Here is a 22,668-nt window from a genome sequence, read left to right as displayed (position 1 = left end):
GCACCTCTGGTTAGAAGGGTTTTATTTTCCCTTCCCACTTCTTGTAAGTAGCTCCTACTCATCTTCGGATCTCAGCTCAGTCTTCATCACTTTGGAGATACTGTCTCTGACCACAGGAAAATTTGCCATTCTTGGCTCCACACACCTCTCCTTCATAGCAGTCATCACTGCAACCATGTTATTTAAAGGATATTTAAGTGTTGGCCTCTGTCATTAGAATGTAAGCACCCTGAGGGCAGAGACCTCTGTTGTGGCCCACTGCTGTATTCCCTGAGTTCAGCATAATGTCCAGCACTTAGTGGTGCTAAGTACTGCTGAATGAATAAATGAATGAATGCATACATGATCAAATGAATGAGTGAAAGCCTTACTGAAATGGTACATATACCTTCTTTACTTTCCACCAAGGTTTCAATGTTTACGAATTTGTTATTTGCACCTCACAAGTTGCAAACCACACAGTTCTGGAGGCTGCATGTAATGGGGCTGTGAGGTGATGTGACTTCTCACCTTAAAGAGCTGGTGGTTTCCTTTGCCTACTGGTTGAGCTCATGAGGGGAAGCTTCTTTCTGCAACCAGCTTTGGGACAGAATTTATTGAGTGTCCAGACTCCAGATCTATTGGTCTCCCTGAAACAGGTTTCAGTCACTGGTTTAAAAAACCCCAAAGTATGATTAACCCTAATTATTTATCATCTGAATGGGCTCTGAGGAGAGAGGGGAAGGCAGAACAGATGCATCCTCAGTCCCAGCATCCCCCTCTCCATGCCTCTGTCTTCACACACTGTGAAACTCCCCTCAGCCTCCAGCAGCCCTCTCTGAGGGAAAGTCATCTTTTCCTCTGTCATTATGTGGAGGGTTTCCTCCTTTCTCCCCACCCATTCTCACTCGAGGAGGTCTTTCCATCCTCCCCCACACCCTCACCATGAGGGTCTCAGACTTTCCCCTCAACCCCACATAGTGGGTAGTGCCTCGTTTTTCTCACTGAACATCTATTTAAAACTTCCTCTACTCTATTATGCAATACATACTTTCTCATTAAGGAATATTCAGAAAATGAATGAAAATAGGAAAAAACCAAACCACCTAAGCTTTCACCCTCCCTAAACAACTGGTGTTACTATTTTGATGTTTTTTCTTCCAAAATTTTCCCTGTAGAGATTTTTTCTAAAACACAGCTGTAATCATATAGCACATTAAATTTGCATTCTACTTTTTACATTTGTGATGTCCTAACATTTTATAACTTGAAAACCCATAGTTGTTGTTTTTGTTGTTGTTTTGTGAGTCAGAGTCACTCTGTTGCGGAGGCTGGAGTACAGTAGCATGATTATAGCTCACTGCAGCCTCAACCTACCAGGCTCAAGCGACCCTCCCTCTTCAGCTCTTTCCTAAGTAGCTGGGACTACAGGCATGCACCACCATGCCTGGCTAATTTTTGTATTTTTTGTGGAGATGGGGCTTTGCCAAGTTGCCTAGGGTGGTCTTGAACTCCTCCGCTCAAGTGATCCTCCTACTTCAGCCTCCCAAAGTGCTGGGATTACAGACATGAGCCACCACTCCCAGCCAACCTATAGTTTTTTTTAAACAATTTTTTTTTTTTTTTGAGACAGAATCTCACTCTGTCACCCAGGCTGGAGTGCAGTGGTGCGATCTTGGCTCACTGCAACCTCCACCTCCCGGGTTCAAGAGATCCTCCTGCCTCCACCTCCCAAGTAGCTGGGACCACAGGCACATGCTAAAAATTTGTTATTTTTAATTTGATTTTCGATTCAGAAGCTACACGTGTAGGTTACATGGGTATATTTCATGATGCTGAGTATAACCCATAATTCTTTTTTTGAGATGGAGTCTTGCTCTGTTGCCTAGGTTGGAGTGCAGTGGCGCGATCTTGGCTCACTGCAACCTCCCTGTCCTGGGTTCAAGCGATTCTCCTGCCTCCGCCTCCCAAGAAGCTGGGATTACATGTGTTTACCACCACGCCTGGCTAATATTTTTTGTATTTTTAGTAGAGATGGGGTTTCATCATGTTGGCCAGGCTGTTCTTGAACTCCTGACCTCAAGTAATCCACCTGCCTCGGCCTCCCAAAGTGCTGGGATTACAGGCGTGAGCCACTGCTCCCGGCCTAACCCATAATTCTTAATGTCTATGTATGAACAGACCTTCACCTGTGGTGGTCAGGTTCTTAGGCAGTTTCCAGAATTTCACTATTGCAAATAGCAAAATAATGCATCTTTTTGTATGTGAATCTCACAATATCTGTTTTATTAAGATAGTAAAGAAGACTTTTTTACTACAATAGGGTTTTGCAGTAAGGGAGAGAGATCTGGCTCAATTCCTTCACAATGCCTTTTTGAGAGAAGATAATTCTCAATCCCATTCTTGCCCAACAAGCATTTGTTATTAAGTTTTTCAATACCTCAACACTTGGTAGGGAGGTCTCCATTCAAGATATGTGTCAGGGAACATATCAAAAGCAGCCATCCCCCTTTCCCCTCCCCCTATGTTTTTCAATTAAGTATAAGAGATGGTGAGCTCTGTGTTGGCAGGGATGTTCATCTTACGTGCCAGACTGACCTAGCACAGGTGTTTGTTTGTTTGTTTGTTTGTTTGTTTGTTTGTGATAGAGTTTTGCTCTTGTTGCCTAGGCTGGAGTGCAGTGGTGCCATCTCAGCTCACTGCAACCTCCACCTCCCAGGTTCAAGCAATTCTCCTGCCTTGGCCTCCTGAGTGGCTGGGATTACAGGTACATGCCACCACGTTCAGCAAATTTTTGTATTTTTAGTAGAGATGGGGTTTCACCATGTTGGCCAGGCTGGTCTTGAACTCCTGACCTCAGATGACCCACCCACCTTGGCCTCCCAAAGTGCTGGAATTACAGGTGTGAGCCACCGCACCGGGCCGTATAGGTTCTTAATAAATATCTATTGAATGAATTAACCATCTTTAAAGGTTTACAAGTACCCATCACCCCCTGTGCCCCACCAGTCTCACCGCCTGACTCCAAGTCTGCTACACTAGATTTACAATGTGACTTCAGACTCGGTATCTTTATTGGGATGGGTTCTGGCACAGCCTTAAGACCTAGACTTTTCTTTTGCAGCACAAGTGCATAAATGAAGCCTGGCTGGAGGTCCTTGTCCTTGGGCCATGCACACTTCTGTGTCTCCATTATGGTATCTGCCAAACATGGTTAGCTACTCTGATTCTTCATCTTTGTGAACTTTGACCTTCAAGTCCTGTGGATCCACACATGGCCCTCTGGGAATCTGTGGTCAGGCCTGCTACAACTGCTCATGAAAGTAGTTCCTTCATTTGGAGCCAATTTCATGAGAGCAGAGAGCATGTCTGACCAATTAGTGTAAGCTCAGCATAGTGCTGGGCACATAGTTTACGGAGCCAATTAATACATCCATTTTTGCCGGGTGCATCTGCTTCTGCTGGACTTGTCTGTCTGTTCTGGTCTTCTTGCCCTCCTACTAACAAGGCTCTTGGTATAATCCTGACATCCAAGCCCTGGGATGGAATGAAACTCCAGACACTGACCTGGAGCCATCATTAATACAACAGGCTGTCATTAATATGTGTGACCTTGCATTTACATTTTTATAGGAACACTTCTAAGGACTTTTCTTGTGGTTTGCTGACATTCACAATCCCATTTTTGGGATGGGGTAGTTAAACCTTCTGGGTTTGAGGAGATTTCTCAGCAGTGGATGGAATTATGAACTCTTAAATCTAAAGGAGCATCAAAGATAGTTTATCCTAGAAAAAAGTCAATGTTCTTCATTCTTCCTTGATGTTTCTAGTCAAATCAGTGAATTTTTTTTTTAATTTTATTATTATTATACTTTAAGTTTTAGGGTACATGTGTACAATGTTTGTTACATATGTATACACATGTATGTTGGTGTGCTGCAACAGTTAACTCGTCATTTAGCATTAGGTATATCTCCTAATGCTGTCCCTCCCCCCTCCCCCAACCCCACAACAGTCCCCAGAGTGTGATGTTTCCCTTCCTGTGTCCACGTGTTCTCATTGTTCAATTCCCACCTATGAGTGAGTACATGTGGTGTCTGGTTTTTTGTTCTTGCAATAGTTTGCTGAGAATGATGGTTTCCAGTTTCATCCATGTCCCTACAAAGGACATGAACTCATCATTTTTTATGGCTGCATAGTATTCCATGGTGTATATGTACCACATTTTCTTAGTCCAGTCTATCATTGTTGGACATTTGGGTTGGTTCCAAGTCTTTGCTGTTGTGAATAGTGCCGCAATAAATATACGTGTGCATGTGTCTTTATAGCAGCATGATTTATAATCCTTTGGGTATATACACAGTAATGGGATGGCTGGGTCAAATGATATTTCTAGTTCTAGATCCCTGAGGAATCGCCACACTGTCTTCCACAATGGTTGAACTAGTTTACAGTCCCACCAACAATGTAAAAGTGTTCCTATTTCTCCACATCCTCTCCAGCACCTGTTGTTTCCTGACTTTTTAATGATCACCATTCTAACTGGTGTGAGATAGTATCTCATTGTGGTTTTGATTTGCATTTCTCTGATGGCCAGTGATGATAAGCATTTTTTCATGTGTTTTTTGGCTACATAAATGTCTTCTTTTGAGAAATGTCTGTTCATATCCTTCACCCACTTTTTGATGGGGTTGTTTGTTTTTTTCTTGTAAATTTGTTTGAGTTCATTGTAGATTCTGGATATTAGCCCTTTGTCAGATAAGTAGGTTGAGAAAATTTTCTCCCATTCTGTAGGCTGCCTGTTCACTCTGATGGTAGTTTCTTTTGCTGTGCAGAAGCTCTTTAGTTTAATTAGATCCCATTTGTCAATTTTGGCTTTTGTTGCCATTGCTTTTGGTGTTTTAGACATGAAGTCCTTGCCCATGCCTATGTCCTGAATGGTATTGCCTAGGTTTTCTTCTAGGGTTTTTATGGTTTTAGGTCTAACATATAAGTCTTTAATCCATCTTGAATTAATTTTTGTATAAGGTGTAAGGAAGTGTTCCAGTTCCAGCTTTTTACATATGGCTAGCCAGTTTTCCCAGCACCATTTATTAAATAGGGAATCCTTTCCCCTTTGCTTGTTTTTGTCAGGTTTGTCAAAGATCAGATGGTTGTAGATATGTGGCATTATTTCTGAGGGCTCTGTTCTGTTCCATTGACCTATATCTCTGTTTTGGTACCAGTACCATGCTGTTTTGGTTACCGTAGCCTTGTAGTATAGTTTGAAGTCAGGTAGCGTGATGCCTCCAGCTTTGTTCTTTTGGCTTAGGATTGACTTGCGATGTGGGCTCTTTTTTAGTTTTTTCCAATTCTGTGAAGAAAGTCTTTGGTAGCTTGATGAGGATGGTATTGAATCTATAAATTACCTTGGGTAGTATGGCCATTTTCATGATATTGATTCTTCCTACCCATGAGCATGGAATGTTCTTCCATTTGTTTGTATCCTCTTTTATTTCATTGAGCAGTGGTTTGTAGTTCTCCTTGAAGAGGTCCTTCACATCCCTTGTAAGTTGGATTCCCAGGTATTTTATTGTCTTTGAAGTGATTGTGAATGAGAGTTCACTCATTATTTGGCTCTCTGTTTGTCCGTTATTGGTGTATAAGAATGCTTGTGATTTTTGTACATTGATTTTGTATCCTGAGACTTTGCTGAATTTGCTTATCAGCTTAAGGAGATTTTGGGCTGAGACAATGGGTTTTCTAAATATACAATCATGTCATCTGCAAACAGGGACAATTTGACTTCCTCTTTTCCTAATTGAATACCCTTTATTTCCTTCTCCTGCCTTATTGCCCTGGCCAGAACTTCCAACACTATGTTGAATAGGAGTGGTGAGAGAGGGCATCCCTGTCTTGTGCCAGTTTTCAAAGGGAATGCTTCCAGTTTTTGCCCATTCAGTATGATATTGGCTGTGGGTTTGTCATAGATAGCTCTTATTATTTTGATATATGTCCCATCAATACCTAATTTATTGAGAGTTTTTAGCATGAAGGGTTGTTGAATTTTGTCAAAGGCCTTTTCTGCATCTATTGAGATAATCATGTGGTTTTTGTCTTTGGTTCTGTTTATATGCTGGATTACATTTATTGATTTGCATATGTTGAACCAGCCTTGCATCCCAGGGATGAAGTCCACTTCATCATGGTGGATATGCTTTTTGACGTGCTGCTGGATTCGGTTTGCCAGTATTTTATTGAGGATTTTTGCATCAATGTTCATCAAGGATATTGGTCTAAAATTCTCTTTTTTGATTGTGTCTCTGCCAGGCTTTGGTATCAGGATGATGCTGGCCTCATAAAATGAGTTAGGGAGGATTCCCTCTTTTTCTGTTGATTGGAATAGTTTCAGAAGGAATGGTACCAGCTCCTCCTTGTACCTCTGGTAGAATTCGGCTGTGAATCCATCTGGTCCTGGACTTTTTTTGGTTGGTAAGCTATTGATTATTGCCACAATTTCAGAGCCTGTTATTGGTCTATTCAGAGATTCAACTTCTTCTTGGTTTAGTCTTGGGAGGGTGTATGTGTTGAGGAATTTATCCATTTCTTCTAGATTTTCTAGTTTATTTGCATAGAGGTGTTTATAGTATTCTCTGATGGTAGTTTGTATTTCTGTGGGATCGGGGGTGATATCCCCTTTATCATTTTTTATTGCATCTATTTGATTCTTCTCTCTTTTCTTCTTTATTAGTCTTGCTAGTGGTCTATCAATTTTGTTGTCAAATTAGTGAATTTTTTGATTGATTTCTTTGGGCTGAGAATTGTTTTTTTTTAGCAGAGACTTACGGGAGTGCACTGCTGTCTAGATAACATTCTCATAGGCAAATGGCCTTGGTGTGTCTGGCATCGTGAGCAGTGAGTGGGGATTTTCCATCTGAAGACAGACAAAAAGAAAGCAGAGTGAGGGAGGTGAGCAGAGCTCTGGATCTTCCATGGAGACCCTGACATCCAGGAAACTTTATTTCCAAGGTTAGCCAACCCAAACTGGCTGGCATGCTGGCTCCCATTGTTTAATCTTAATCACCCCTAGCTTAGAGAAACTATTCTTTAAGTTTAACCCATATTTATCTTGCTGAATGCTTAATGAACTGAACTTTCCTTGTTCAGTTGTAATAATTCACTAAACCAACCTTTTCTATTACTAAGCAAACTGCTTTAATGATTCTTATCTTTTTGGATCTGTTTGGGAGAGGAAGAAAAAGCAGACAGAAAGATACCATTACTGCTGCCAACCGTACCCTGTGAAGGAATAAGCATTAAAGCTACTGCATTAGTAGTTTAACTGAGGGGAGGGTGCAAACCAGATGTAACATAGCTGGACCATGGGAGAAAAGTAGAGATCTCTCCCTCCTACAGTTTTCCGGTGTCTCAGGAGCAAGCTGGGGTCTCTTCCCCACCTATTCCTCTCTTCATTCCATGCACAACCTAAGCCGTGGTCTTTCTCCTTGTCTGCAACTTCAGTCAGAAGCCTTTTGATTTTCTCTATTATTCCTATCTAGAACCTCTTTCCTACTCTATTTGTTCCAGATTACCCAATTTGACTCCTAAAACACAATTCTCTTCCATCCCTCGTGTTCTCGTATAACCCTAAGCAAAGGGAATGGGGAACTACTAGGGTACTCCAGAGAGTATGAGATCCCTGGGTCCAAGAAATTTTGACCTAAACATGAAGCAGGAAAAGAAATGGAACCATTAAGATGAAATTAAGCTCTGAAGCTTCTTACCTTTTTTGGTATTTCCACAGTAGAATAAACCGTATTTGCTGGATCTTCCTTTAGGATCGTTCTCTATTAAAAACAAACAACAAACAAAAGAAATCATCACCCACCTCCTGAATCACATAGACAAGGCCAGAGAGACATTCAGAATCCAGACAGGGGAAAGCAGAGATGGGAGAAGATGCGAGAGGAAAGGAGGGTTCTGGAACAGGGAAGGGCGGTAGGGAGTTCTCTTGTTGGTGACTGCTATTATAATAAATTTTGATAACTTTTTTCAGGAAGCCATTACATTATTTTTAAACTGTATTGTGTTTAAATGAATTTCAAAAATATTATATATATATATATAGAGAGAGAGACAGAAAGAGAGAGAGAGAGAGAGAGACATCTCTAGAGAAGTCTTCTGATACCATGATTCAAACGTCCTGTCAAAGTCACACTCTTCTACCCACTGCCTTATGCAAAAGGAATCTGGCCTTTTGTGTGGCCGTTATGAACTGTGGAGGGGAGCAGGTGATTTCATAGACCACAGCATGAGCATTATGAGTCAGAACCAGGTGCTCCAGAGACCACCAGCTTCTTCTGCACGGAAAAGAATCCATGAAGACTTGGAGGAGGCACAGGTGCATTGAGTTTTAAGGCTATATATCCTCACTCCCCTCTTCATTCCCATGTTGTCCAAACCCACGGAAAAACCTCACAAGGAGAGCCTCAGAGACAGGATCAGTCCTCAGGAAAGATGAGAAGGGACTCACATTAGTGTGAGGGATTGTGTCGTACTCTGTGTTCTCTCCAGAATGGGGGCATATGTTAGGAGTTTCCCGACAAATGTCTGCTCTCTTCTTCTCTTCAATGGACTCTAAAAGCAAGTTGGGAGAGAATCAAAGCCACCTCTCCAACCACTCACCACTTCCACTGGCCCACCATTTCTCCTGGATGACCCACTTAGGGTGACCAACCATCCAAGTTTCCCCCTTAATGGAAGGGTTTTCAGGATAGAGGACTTTCAGTGTTAAAACTGGGAAAATCTAAACAAATCAGGATGAATTGGCCACCCCCATCATTTCACTTCCTGATCTCTCCATCAAAGTGGTCAAAGTGGGAAGTAGAGAAAGTCAAAGACACTTTCAGAGGGGCTTCCAGGAGGGAAGGGAGATTTCAAAGTCTGCAAGTCATACCCAACCAATGTTAGGTCCCTCCCCATCACCCACATGGACAGTGGGAGCCCAGAAGACCAATCAGCAGGGTTTAGGAACACAGGATGGGGTGCAACTGGAGAGAGACAGGGAAAGGCTTCCCCAGGAGCCATGTGTCTAGTGGGCAGTAAAGCGAGGTCTTGAGTTGATCCTGTGGAAATGGCGTGAGTGGTTTGTGGGCTCTGACAGGCATAGGAAGGATTGACTAGAGGATGCTGGTCTGTGGGGACCTCGGAGTTGGAGGCCATCACCTCCCAGGTCAGGTGAGCAGAGTCAGCAGTGTGGGGCTTGTATCAACAGAAGAGGCACATCAGGATGTCCCTCTGGGAGAAGGAGAGAAGTGAGCCCTGGAAAGGGAACTGAGAGAACCGTGTCCTCAGGAAAGACCTCCAGCACTTTCTCTACTCCAGAACTAAGGAGGTCAGGCTGACTATGTGCTTCTTGAGGGCAGAGACTGTGGCTTCTTCATCTCTGCATCTTCAACACCTCATGCCAAGTCTGGCACACAGCTCTATATGTGCTTGTTGAATCAATGAAGGAGAAAAGCATGAATGTGGGTGAGGACAAAAATAGTACACGCTCTACCTTCTTGTCTCTCTCTCTTCAGAAACCAAAGAAATAACCCCAGTACAAAGAGACTGAGCAGGAGGGGCACCAGCAGGAGACACAGGAGGGCGATGGAGGAATCTGAGTCATCAGCAGCACCTTCAGAGAATGGGTGGGGCACAGGGAAGGGAGAAAAGTCAGCTCAGGAAAACGACCCAGGTCTTGGAGCACCTGCCACCTTCCTCCCAGCCTGGTGACCACCCAGTGGCCTCCAGTTTCCATACAGTGTCTGTTCCCATGGGGTCTAGGAGCTGAAGATGGTGTAGGTCCTGGGCAGAGCCTCCTATGGAGAGGGGAGAGGCAGTCACCTTCACAGAGCTTCCTGGCAAGGATGGGGCTTGAGAAGTTGCTGCTGACAGGGTTCCTGGCAACGCAGATGAAGGCCGTATCACTTTCTCCCCATCTCCAGGAGATGGGGAGGATGGGCCCATTGTGGGACTCATTGGCTGCTTGCCCCAGGGCCTTCCAGGTGTAAATCACATCCTCTTCCCCATGTTCCATGCAGCATGTCAGATTGGTCACACAGGTGCCATTCTTATTGCTCTGCAGACCCATGGTGACTTTAGGCTTTGACAGGTGCTCTGCAAAAGAGGAAGGACAACCAGAGGTGGAAACTCTGCCTATAGCTCTCCATTCTCTGAATTATCCTTGGATACTTTGGACCTGAATCTCCCTGGGAGCTCCAGACTGGAGAGAAAGCAGTAATTCAGAGCCGAATCTTCATTCTTATCTGGAAAAGAGAACTATCTAGGTCTGCTTTACCACAGCTATATAATAACAATAATAACAATAGAAATAATAGAAATAATAATGCAATAAGAATGTAACTGCCATTTACTAAGCATAGCCACATGGCAAGCACTGTGCTAAATGCATGTTAGATGTCCGCTAATATTATCTATTCTAGAGGTTCCCTAGTCTCTGTCCTCAGGCTTCCCTTTACTCTCTAGGAGAGTTCACTTTACTCTCTAGGAGAAAATTGTATTGGTGTAGCCCTTCTGGTGCCCTTCTCTACCCTGTGTTCACTCCCCTGCCTCAGAGAATGAGTAATTGTTCATTGGTGAGATGGTAGGAGTCTGACATTCACCATTTACCTTTCTCTACTCATGGGTTTGAGACGTTAAAGATTGCAGTTCAAATGTGGTTTGCCCTTTTCCTTCCTCCCCTGACTAGTTAGCCTGCAGAATACATATCTTCTGTTCCCTTCAACCATGTCTATATGGAAGACACACCTGGATCAGGTGCAGTCCCTACCTCCTACAAGCAAGTCTGGAGGCCCATCTCCTAACGTTCCTGATATTGTGGCTCAGTGAGTGAGGCAGCTAGTCTTCTTGTAGATGTTTGAGTCATTGTTTCATAATTTTAACTTCCCTGGATGAGTGCCAAGGTCTAGAATTCAAAGGAAGCATTTCTCCTGTCTAGATTTACCAGAAATAATGCTGATATTTTAATCCTCTCCTTCTTGCATCTATTTATCAATTGGTTGTAACCTGTAGATAAAGAGGTGTGATTGATATTTTGCCCAAAAATCTTCCTAAGGTAGGCATTGCTTTCCTCCCCACTACAGATATGGAAACGAAGACTTGAAGAAATTAAATAACTTGGCTAAGGTCATGTGACTAAATAAAGAAGACAGCATTTGACCTTGATCTATGCAATGGCCACTGCACATATCAGCCATCGACTGCACCACGCTGCTTCTTATAGCATCTCTGAGTAGGCAGGGACCTCAGGGGTCAGCTACATCTACTTCATGCATGCATAAGTCCCCTCTCCCACATTCTTGCCAAGTGTTTATCCAGCCTCTGCTTAAACATCTCTCATGTCAAGGAGCTCACCACCTCACCAAGGCAGCCATCCACCATTGGAACTGATTCTGCTCACCATAGACACGCAGCACATACTTCTGAGTGGAGGGATGCTGGAGGGATGAGCTGTATATCTCCACGTTGTAGATCCCTGAGTCATTCTTCTTCAGTTTGCTGAGCTTCAGGGAGTAGCCTCCATCTGGGAAGTCTACTCTCTCCTTATTACGATTTTGGGTCACTATGATAGCGCCTCCTGGCTGTGTGGTGACAAGAGTGGTTGTGTTGAAAGTCCAGACAATAGAGTCAATTTGCTTTACTTCGGACTCCAGGGGGAAAGTCACGGCCCCACCAATGGAACCGACGAGCTCTTTCACGGGTCCAGAGGCTGCTGACCCTATAAACACAGAGAACCATAAAATAAGCCTGATTTCCTGTCCTTGTCACCAATTACTCACCCCCTTTGGGTCCTGGAGAGATCTGAGAAACCCACTCAGTCCAACACAATCAGCTCCTGGAAAAGCCTTTGGAACCTCATATGGAGGTCTCTCACATGTTACCCTGTTATGTAAGTGCTCACATGGAAGCATTGATATTAGAAATTTATGTATACAACAATCTTAGTTCACTCCCAGAGAGTATGACTTATAAAAAATCATCATTCGTTATGTGGTTGTAGGTGAAAAACAGTTAAGAATGTCTGCTGAAGAAACTTTCAGAAGTGGCCAGCTGAGCACTACCAGTAAACAGGTGTGGGGAGTAAGTCATCTTATTCTTACCTATTAAACTTGAGAGACAGACTCTGGGAATAGCACAGAGCAGTGAGAGAATTTAGTTTGGGACTAGCAGTTTAAAAGCACAAATTATAATCTTGATTAACACTTCTTTTTTTTTTTTTTTGAGACAGAGTCTCACTCTGTTGCCCAGGCTGGAGTGCAGTGGCACAATCTCAGCTCACTACAACCTCCACCTCCTGGGTTCAAGTGATTGTCTTGCCTCAGAGTGATTGTCTTGTTTCAGTCTCCTGAGTAGCTGGGACTCCAGGTTGGCGCCATCCTACCTGGCTAATTTTTGTATTTTTAGTAGAGGCGGGGTTTCACCATGTTGGCCAGGCTGGTCTTGAACTCCTGACCTCAACTGATCTGCCCGCCTTGGCCTCCCAAAGTGCTGGATTGCAGGCATGAGCCACCACACCCAGCCTTGTTTAACTCTTAAAACAACTTTTTGAGGAAACATTCTTTATATTCCTATCTTACAGATCAGGAATGTGAGACACAGTGTGGGTAAGTGACTTACTCAAGCCACCTAGTAAGAGGCAGAGTACACACCAAAACCCACAGGGTCGAGACCTTGAAGGGCATATTTTATAGATGAGAAAACTAAATAGTAGAAATGAAAAGAACTTATTCAAGGCTGATAGAAATACAAAAACTAAGACTAAATCCTTAAAGGTGAGGCAGGGTAGGTAGTCAAGGAAGTAACAGTGTTCTCAGGAGGCAGTAACTCTGGTGACCCTACAGTCAATACAATAAGCCTCAGCATTCGCATTGTAATTGAGCTCATTTAAGCAAAGCTATCTTCAGTGACAACTTTCCTCTGTACAGAGCATGCAGATTTTGATTTTACTTGTTCTCAAACTGACCCTTTGCTCATTATAATAGTAAAAAACACACCCATGGGTGGAGAGTTAAGATGCTAATGAGACACGAGATTTATGAAGAAGCATGTATAGCTACTGTGCATGTCCACCCAGAGGACCACCAAGAACATGGTTACTAGTAACACCTCTTCCCACCCTCTTATGATAATCATGTAAGACTCCCATAAAGGGAGTCTCCCCAGTGCCAGTCTTTGCTGTCTCATCCTTACGGGCAGCTCACCCTGAATTTTCCTTCTCTCAGAATATACTGTCTTTTCTGCACTTAATGTCAAAATATTCTTATTCTTTTGCAATCAATTACTCTATGCTGTATTTCCTTTGCTGTGTGTCTCTCATATAAATTCTTTTAAACTAAGTAGACAAGAACTGAGATCTCACATCAGCTGTCAACAAAGGTGTTCTCCTTAAAAGTACAAAACCCAAAGTTATTTCCCCTTCAGCCTCTTAACATAAAGTGTCAGGGTGAAATTTTTAAATGGAATTTTTATTAATTCAGTCACGAAAAGCACAAATGAAAGAAGCAAAGCCAACAAAACAGCCAAGCTATAGGATCCTGACAGTTCTAATGATGCTACTGCAAGGCTACATGGTGACTTTTGTGGTTCCTGTGTACTTTTGACCTTGTTGGTCCTTCTTCCATAAGAAATATTAAAAATCATATTTCATGACTGTGTTGGTATAAAATGAATGTGATCCAGGCTGGATTCATTATATATTCATTGTTATTGTTATTGCTATATTCATTTCTCTTCCGATTTTAGAAGAAATTAAAATTAAAACTATTTTGGGCCTTATGTACAGTGTCTCTTGTGTCTAATTGGCCCGGTGAGACTGACCAAACATCCAGGCTCTGTTTCATTTCACAGCCTGCTCTCTTAGACACAATCTTTTCTTCTACTCCAGTACTGATGTAACTCATGCCTTTGCTAGTAAAAAGACAAATTCCTATACAGACATATCCAGATATCAAAAATTGCTTCATTAGAGATTTATTTCTTTGGTGCCTGTTAAAATCAAATATCTTGGCAAGAGTTTCCAAATTATAAGAGTTGTCATGTATTAAAAGTTTATTCTGCGCCAAACATTTATTGTAAAGAGTATGCCTAACACTCAAAGCAATCCTGCAAATTAGGCATTTTGACCCTTTTACACAAGGGTCAGCAACCTATAACCCATAGGCTAAATCTGGTCCACTGCCTGTTTTTGTAAATACAGTTGTACTGGAACACAGCCAGGCTCTTTCATTTACATATTGTCTATGGATCCTTTTTCACTACAAAGGCTGAGTTAAATAATTGTGACCATGATTTATTGTCTGTAAAACCTAAAATATTTATTCTCTGGCCCTTTTCAGAAAAAATTTGCTAACTCCTGACTTCATGAGAATATTGAGATTCAAACAACAATGACAACAAACAACAAAACCTAAGTAACTTATCCAAGGGCACAAAGCTGGCAGGTGATGATTTGAGGATTTAACCCAATGTCTGTCTCTCCAGCTCTGGGACCTGGACTCTTTTCACTATGGCTCAATTTGAAGGCCCCCTGGCGTTTGTACCAGCTCCAGCCTTCTCCCTCACTCCCCTTCTCCGTCCCCCTAAGGGGCTCTAGTGTCAATTTCAAAGCCCTTGGGTGCCATTGAACCATAATTTCCTTCTTGTCCTTTGGTGACCTTCCCTCAAGCACAAACTGCCCTACCAGTGCCCCAGGGTGAGGAAATCTGATGCTACCAAATGGTGACCCACTCCCTTGCTTACAGATCTGAAGTCTCTGCCAACTGATTCCTCTTCTTGGGTAAGTATCTTTTAGGAGGTGATTATTCTTTTCAAACATTTTTCCCCCTATAATGTATCAGTTGGTACATATATACTTTGGATTACTCAAGCTTTTATCAAATCATCCCATTAAGTAATCTGATTTTTTTAAAAAAACTATTCTCTCTGCTTCCTTAATAGTAAGGCTGGGATGGTTTTCCGACTGCTCTCTTTGTTCATCTTTAGGAGTGTCAAGTCAAAATAGTGCCGGGAAATGTTACAGACAAAATCAATTTTATTCTGAAATTTTGATCAGTTAATGCATTTGTTCTTTTACTTCAACAGCAAAGATGAAAGGGGTGAATATTATGAAATCAAATAAAGATTGGGTATCATTTGGTCCCAAATGGGTATAGTTTCTACACTTAGGGCAACCTTCAAGTAATTTCATTTTCACATTTCATTTTGAAGCTATATTTAAGGTGAGGAAGTAGCAAAACTACAAGGATGTGGCTTTAATTGCTAGCATGTGTGCAATTACTCTTTTCACCCTTCCACACACCTAGTGCTGTATTCTCAGGGTAAATGCCAGGGGACATGACTTGTGTGGGATATAAGAAAATGTTGCCAAATTCATTGTTTCTTGTTAGAATACAATTTGAGAGTGACACAGGGCAAATTACCAACACGAGCCTACAGATGGAGTATATTGTTCTATCTTAAATATATCTTCAGGGTGAGACAAGGGATAACAAAAGAAAACAGTAGCTCCATGCCATTCTGGGAATGTGGGTTCAGAGGACAGGGGCAGGGTTGGAGAGTCCTAACCAGTTTTGCTTCTACTTCTCAGCTGACTATGAAAAGGGATCCAGAAACAAGACACTTCTTTTTTCAGTTGTCCAAGGCTGAATTGAAGCTCTTCTTTCTGTGACGGCTTTGCACCTGCGGTGTGTGACCCTATAGAGTTTTACCATATCTAAGCAGGTCACACTTGTCAGATTCAGTCATTCCTTCTTTTAACAAGAATTTATTTAGTTCCCATTGTTTAGGAGCTGAGGGTATAACTGGGGAGCAAGACAGTCATAATTCTGGCACTTATGGAGTTGGTAGATAGTCATTAAATAAATAACTACATGTGTTATGAAAAGGGAAGATGCTGGAATTGGTGGCTTTTGCCTGTAATCCCAGCACTTTGAGAGGCTGAAGCAGGAGGATCACTTGAGGTCAGGTGTTAGAGACCAGGCTGTGCAACATAGTCAGACCTTGTCTTTACAAAAAATGAAAAAATTAGTTGGGCCTGGTGGCATTCACCTGTGGTCCCAGACACTTGAGAGGCTGAGGTGGGAGGATTCCTTGAACCCAGAAGGTGGAGGCTGCAGTGAGCCGTGATCATGCCACTGCACTCCACCCTGGATGACAGAGTGAGACCCTGGAGACAGAGTGGCTACCAACCTCTACCCACAAGACTCGAGAGGATTGGGTCCCATGATACTCATCCACTCTCCTCAGGTGCCAACCTTCTACCTGAGTCGGTGCAGTGAAGGTTGTAACCTGCCTCTTTTACATCCATTTTACCCCTTCCTCATTCTGTACAAGCCAAATGGTTTGGCCTACCCAGTTCAGGTGGTAGCCCTTCTCATGTACAGTAATTAGTTCAGGGGTGTCACATGACATGGGTTGATTGTATAAGGCCAGGATGACAATGTATTGCTGTGGAAAGATATGCAGCTGGGACTGCCACTCACATGTGGCCACCACACAAGCATCCCGGCCTCCTCCCTCCCCGATCCTCAGCTCACTTTCTACCTCACACTCTTGTTTGTGCTTTATCCTCCTCTCTCTTCAAGTACATCTTATTCAAACCCCGTATCTAGTTCAAAGCTCTTCCCTGAGGAAGCCTCCAACTCTTCCTCACACACATCTCCTGAAAATTTATCACTAATTTCACTTCATTGACACTTTAAATTCTCCAGAAAGAAATATCCTCCCTGGGTGGTCGCTGGATATATTATTTTGCTGTGGATTAGCCAATGATTGGTCCACATGATTAGAGGCCAGATCACCCAATGATGGGGTCACCAAGTCCTGCCCAGAGAGGGGTAGAGGTGGCTTCTCCTCCTCCAGCACATGGCAGAGGGAGAAAGGGCTCTGGCCTAACTGGGAGTCAGGACCCTGGGTCCATTCTGGTGCCTCCGTAGTCATAACTCCAGCAGCAAACACCTGGTGTCACACCGTGGTTTGTAAGCCAGATCAGTGGGCATCCTCTCTCCTGATCCTTAGAACAGCCCCGTGAGATAGAGCTTAAGCCCTGCTTTATAAATTAGGACACTGGAGTTTTGAGAAGTGGGGTGACTTTCCTAAAGCCCCAGTGAAGAAATGTTGGAAGAGGGAAGAGGAGTTAGCTCCTCTGCCTCAGGGGTCTGTGTTGTTTCCACTACTGCTTCACCACTTACCACTTCGAGTTTTGGTTTCTGAACCCTCATACAGGAAATAAATAACAACATTTAGTTTCCAGGCATTTGGGGAAGATGAAGTGTAAATACAGATTTGAAAGCATTTTGAGAAGTACAGAGTAGCCTAACAAGAAGGTGGGAGGCGGGTGACAAGGTCGGGAAATGAGAGCATGAGAGTCAGGCCTTGAGGAGGCTTCCCATCTTTTGGTTTTATTTCTGCACAGATAGCTAAAAATGAGAAACAGAGATACCCCAAAACACCTTTGGATGGCTTCTCAGCAAAGTGAGCCAGAAAGTTAAGATGGCCATGAGCATTCCCCACTACATCCCCTGCCTGCCTTTGAAGGTGGAGGGAGCTGGGGCAGGAGACCCTTTGTCTTTTGCCCCAGCCAAGACTCAGATGTCTTTGCATCAGGGGGAGTCAGCTGTGAGATTCCCTCTGTAACAGGAAGGGATAACAAGTCCTACCCTTCGCCACCTTCCTTTCCTCTTGGTTGTCACCTCCTCCCCTGTCCTGTCCCCTAGAGTCTCAAGAGTTGAGTGGAGGGAAGGAGCCCGATTATGAGGAAGGTACATTATCAGTGCAGCCATAACCAAGGGATGGTGATACAGCGGGAAGACTTCGGGGGAGGGGAGAGTGGAAAAGCCTGCCTCCTGCTTGCCAGCCCCGTCCTCAAGCACTTCTTCGAACACTTGGTGCCTCTGTCCAAATGTACCAACGTGTTGTGGCACTCTCCTCATGAAAACCATGGACCAACCCAAATGTCCAACAACGATAGACTGGATTAAGAAAATGTGGCACATATACACCATGGAATACTATGCAGCCATAAAAAATGATGAGTTCATGTCCTTTGTAGGGACATGGATGAAACTGGAAAACATGATTCTCAGTAAACTATAGCAAGGACAAAAAACCAAACACCGCATGTTCTCACTCATAGGTGGGAATTGAACAATGAGAACTCATGGACACAGGAAGGGGAACATCACACTCTGGGGACTGTTGTGGGGTAGGGGGAGGGGGGAGGGACAGCATTAGGAGATATACCTAATGCTAAATGACGAGTTAATGGGTGCAGCAAAACAACATGGCACATGGATACATATGTAACAAACCTGCACATTGTGCACATGTACCCTAAAACCTAAAGTATAATAATAATAAAAAAATAAGTAAATAAAATAAAAAAAACAAAACAAAAAACCATGGACCAGAGCATCTCAGAGCTGGGAAGAGTCTTAGGGATTACTTAGACCAATCCCATTTCACAGATGAGAAGGCTGATATTCAGAAGGTTATGGTGATGTTTCCCAAACCAGTGGAAGGCCAGGATTAGGAGCCAAGGCTCCTAAGGCAGGATTTTACAGACCGTGCCCCCCAGCCCCGCCACCTTTGGAGGCTGTGGCAGTGCCTCCGTGTATTTCTTGGGAGCTCAGGAGATGGTTTAAGGGGTGAGCGTAGGATAGGAGGCCATGGGACTTGCCTCCGTTAGAGAGGTTTCAACTCTATAGATTGGAGTCATTTATTTGTTTTTTTCTGTGTAAAATTTCATTCCATAAAAGGAAATCATGGATTAAAAAAAAAAAAGCAAAAAAACCCCAAAGTGGTTTGAAATCTATTGCACTTTACTCAAGTCACCCTTAACGAATGTACTCACGAAAGAGCAGTGTAATTCAATGCCACACAAGGCAGTCACAGACAGAGGCTTGAAAATTTGCTGCTTCACCACACACCTTTCCCATCACTCTAGCCCTAACCTATCACATTCACATTTAGGTTGCTCACCACTCTGCTCCCCACTCATCTCCTGCCCCCTCTTCCTTGTTTCTTCTGGTTCTTTTCAACACTCTCCCAATTCCCCTCACCCACTTTTTTGTTTTCTTTTTATTGATTGTCTCCTCAACACTACTGTATCATCAAATCATTGGCAGATTACTGTGCCCATTTTTCAGATGAGAATACTGAGGCCATGAGAACTGCTCCTTGGACCCTCTGAGTTTAGCCAGGGTGGCCCCCTGTTGGTACACCCATATCCCAGAAACAGAGCTACCTGTTCTTGGGCCTTTCCAGTTTCTACCTCAGATTTATGTACCTGGAGAGGGAAGAAACCCCAACTGGTACTCCCTGAGGAAGATTTGGCTCAAATGCACATGTAGTGAGCATCTCTTTGGTGCCAGGTCCAGTGATAGATGGCTTGTTGTGATTAAAAGAGCACTAGCTTTCAAAACTCAATCTCTGGCTACCTTATAAATGTCATCTTGCCCGAGAAATGTGATCTCTCTGCTGAGCCTAAGTTTCCACAGCTGTAAAACGGATAATGATATCTGTCTTACAGACTTATGAGGAGGTGGTATGAAAAACACCTGGGATGTAGTAACTTAATAAATGGTGATTATTTTAATAATTATTTTGCATTTGATATGTCATTTAAAATGTCACAATAATTCTGCAACTTAGATTTCATTCTCTGTTACACACCTGAGAAGAGCAAGGCTCAGAAGGGAGGAGTAATTTGCCCACAATAATACAGCTACTAAGTCAAAGCCGGGATGCGCTTGTCCAGTGCCAGGATTTGTTCCACTGCCCTGCCCACTGGAAGTTCCAGGACAATCTCTGTCTCCTTTCAGCCTCAGGAGGTACACTACACAGGCTGCCTCTGGAGCAGGGCAGAGGGGGACCTGCATGGCTGACCGATTTCAGGTGGCCACCTGTAGCTTTCAAAATCTCTGCTATTTTCCCCAACCCCTCCACCTTATCTCCCTCCAGTTCCATTTGTGCTCATCGTTTCTGTTCAGGGAGTTTTTTTTTTTTTTTCTTTTTAAAGTGAGAGCCTATTCCAGAACCACCTGGTTAGACCCAGGTACTTCCCAAAAATACAAACTTCTGATGAATTCAAAGCGGGTAAGAGTCTGCTGATGCTGACCACTTAGCGAGGCCAGATGATGCAGGAGAAAATATTGGGGGCACTAGCTGCCTGCGTGGTCTTTGGCAGATCACTTCAGGCAGGCTCAGATACACATAATGACGCAGTTAGTGAAGTCCTCATAGAGTGACCTCATAGTAGTACTCCATGAGATTGATGACAGAAGAGATGTTTCTCACTTATGGGGCTCCTGATCCTTTTTGAGAGCCCTTAGGATAGAAAAATCTTCAAAGACTAGAATAACAGTGACAGGTGCAGAACCATCCTCTGTCCTCCATGGGATTAAACATAAAGTGCCTATGGTATGAGTTGGTTCTCTAAGTAGAGACTGATTAGATTGCTTGAGTAAGGAAAGAAAATTCAAGTGGTTCTTTCCATTTATATTACTGTTATGCATAACCAGTTTTATAAATACATTTATAAGTAAACAAATACATACCTGTATAGTGTCATTTTGTTCTTAAAGTTGCCCTCAAAAGGAGAAAAGGCTAGAATCTAAAGTTTCTGAGGCCCAGGAAAAGTTTAACATTCCTTATCTAACTCATGGCAGAACCTGGATTAGAAAAATGGTTTCTGATACCCAGCACCACTTCTTTCAGCTCTTTCATCCCTGGGACAGTCAGTAGGGAAGTTAGTTCCCAGAGCCATTTTTCCCCCTCCCTCTAGTCTCTTCCTGACCTGAGAATCAGAGATCAGAGATTGGTAAAAAGCAAATGTTAGATGAGAACACAGAGCCTCCTGAATTGAGCCAGAGGCCCAGAGTGGAACAAGAAACCTGGAACTATTCAGGATGGGGTAGACATGAGAGTGGAAGAGAATCCGGCTGGACTCACCTGTGAGCTGCCAAAGGATATAGATGACGGTGAGGCATGTTGGGGAACCAGCCATATTGCTCTCTGGAAGTCAGCCACTGAAATGAACCACTTCCCTCTCAAGTATTACTCAGACCTCTTCCCCAGCTGATATTTAAAGAAGTGGGAGGGGTCATGCCACAGACATGTGAGACTGAGTAATTGCTAAATTATTTTCAGAGTGAATGCAACATTTTACCTTGCCGCCAGCAATCTATGAGAGATCTATTTTCTCCCCATCTTCATCAGCATTTGGTATATTCCCATTTTATATTTTAACTGTTTTAATAGGTGCTGCAGTGATACCTCATTGTGGTTTTAATTTGCATTTCCCTAAAGCCTAATAATGTTGAACGTCTTTTCATGTGCTTATTTGCCATCTGTATATCCATATCCTCCTTGGTGAAATGTCTATTTATGTCTTTTGTCCATTTTATAATCAGATTCTTTTTTTTTTTACTGTTGAGTTTTGACAATTCCTTATATGTTCCAATTATAAGAGAGTCATTTGTCAGATATGTGGTTTACAAATATTTTCTCTTGGTCTGTAGCCTGTCTTTTCATCTTCTTAATGGGGTCTTTTGCAGAACAAAAATTTTAATTTTGATGAAATTCAACTTATCAGTTTTTTTTCTACCCACACTAGGGCCCAAAGGTTTTCTCCTGAAAGTTTTATAGTTTTGTGTTTTACATTTAAATGTATGATCCTGTTTTAATGTCAGGTGTGAAGTTTAGGTTGAGATTCACCTAAATATATTGTCTCTATTCATTGAGAACCATATCAGAAATATGGTTGACAGTTTTTTTTCTTTCAACACTTGAAAAGTGTCATAACGCTCCTCCCCTCCATGGTTTCCAGTGAGAAATCAGCCATCATTTAAATTGTTTTCCCTGTAGGTAATGTGTCATTTTTCTCTAGCTGTTTTAAAAGTTTTTTGTTTGTCTTTAGTTTTCAGAAGTATGATTACAATGTGTTTTTTTTTTTTCTTCTGCCTGTGGGTGTTCCATTGTTCTACTACCATGTGATGGAAAAGATGATCTTTCCTGCATTGAATTACTTTTGTATCTTTGTCAAAAATCAGCAGTTATACTTGTGTGGGTATATTCTGGAGCTATTTATTCTATTTAACTGACTTACATAATATAATTATTTATATATCAGAGCTTAAGTTTGCTATGCTATTATTTTCTCTTTGTTCTTCTGTAGTTTTGTTTATTTTGTTCCTCTGTTTCACTTTCCTGGCCATCCTGTGTGTTACTGAAATATTTTTTATAATTCCATTTTGATTTATCTATAATGTATCTTTTTGAAGAGTTTTTTTACTGGTTGTTGTACATATTACATTTTATATACATAACTTTTGATCTACCTATCAGTGTTGACATTTTACCAGTTCTACTAGGTATAGAAAACTTAACCTATATTATGTTTCTTTATTAGTCTATCTTTATACTTGTCTTAAATATATTGTCTATATTCATTGAGAACCATATCAGGTAATATTAGAAGTTTTGCTTCAATTGTTGAACATAATTCAGAACACTCAAGAGGAGAAGGACAATCCATTATATTTACCCATATTTTAACTCTTTTCATTGTTATTTCTTTATTTCTAATGTTTCAAGTTTCCTTCTTTTTTTTTTTTTTGGACAAAGTCTTGCTCTGTCATACAGGCTGGA

The 22,668-nt window shown here is 42.4% G+C and overlaps 1 protein-coding gene across 10 annotated transcripts; it reads right to left on the bottom strand.

Annotated features, from left to right (window-relative positions):
• Positions 1–4,300: 4,300 nt before the first annotated feature.
• SLAMF7 (SLAM family member 7) lies at positions 4,301–21,245 on the bottom strand. 10 transcript variants are annotated; one of them, XM_063627095.1, is made up of 7 exons: positions 20,971–21,245; positions 11,423–11,740; positions 9,847–10,119; positions 9,518–9,637; positions 8,492–8,595; positions 7,743–7,805; positions 4,301–6,892 (listed from the first exon to the last, which is right to left on the bottom strand). In XM_063627095.1, exons 1-7 carry the CDS (start codon positions 21,023–21,025, stop codon positions 6,821–6,823), a joined length of 1,005 nt encoding a protein of 334 aa, XP_063483165.1. In that variant the 5' UTR covers positions 21,026–21,245; the 3' UTR covers positions 4,301–6,820. The 10 variants fall into 10 exon arrangements, with proteins under 10 accessions (XP_063483165.1, XP_063483166.1, XP_063483167.1 ...); XM_063627096.1 differs by lacking the exon at positions 8,492–8,595 and having other exon boundaries at positions 20,971–21,232; XM_063627097.1 differs by lacking the exon at positions 9,518–9,637 and having other exon boundaries at positions 20,971–21,097.
• Positions 21,246–22,668: the final 1,423 nt, after the last annotated feature.

The sequence above is a fragment of the Symphalangus syndactylus genome, chromosome 12 (assembly GCF_028878055.3).
Source record: "Symphalangus syndactylus isolate Jambi chromosome 12, NHGRI_mSymSyn1-v2.1_pri, whole genome shotgun sequence".
NCBI classification, from domain to species: domain Eukaryota; kingdom Metazoa; phylum Chordata; class Mammalia; order Primates; family Hylobatidae; genus Symphalangus; species Symphalangus syndactylus.
The sequence above is the reverse complement of the archived record's forward strand: the minus strand, read 5'-3'. Positions and strand labels throughout refer to the sequence as shown.

Excerpts from the sequence above, each read along its gene's own strand:
- SLAMF7 (XM_063627095.1), bottom strand. The coding sequence starts at position 21,025 with ATGGCTGGTTCCCCAACATGCCTCACCGTCATCTATATCCTTTGGCAG. Across the intron at positions 10,120-11,422 it reads GTATGTGCTGCGTGTCTATG|AGCACCTGTCAAAGCCTAAA; the intron begins GTGAGCAGAATC and ends CCTCTTTTGCAG. Across the intron at positions 6,893-7,742 it reads CTGTGGAAATACCAAAAAAG|ATGGAAAATCCCCACTCACT; the intron begins GTAAGAAGCTTC and ends GTCTGTCTTCAG.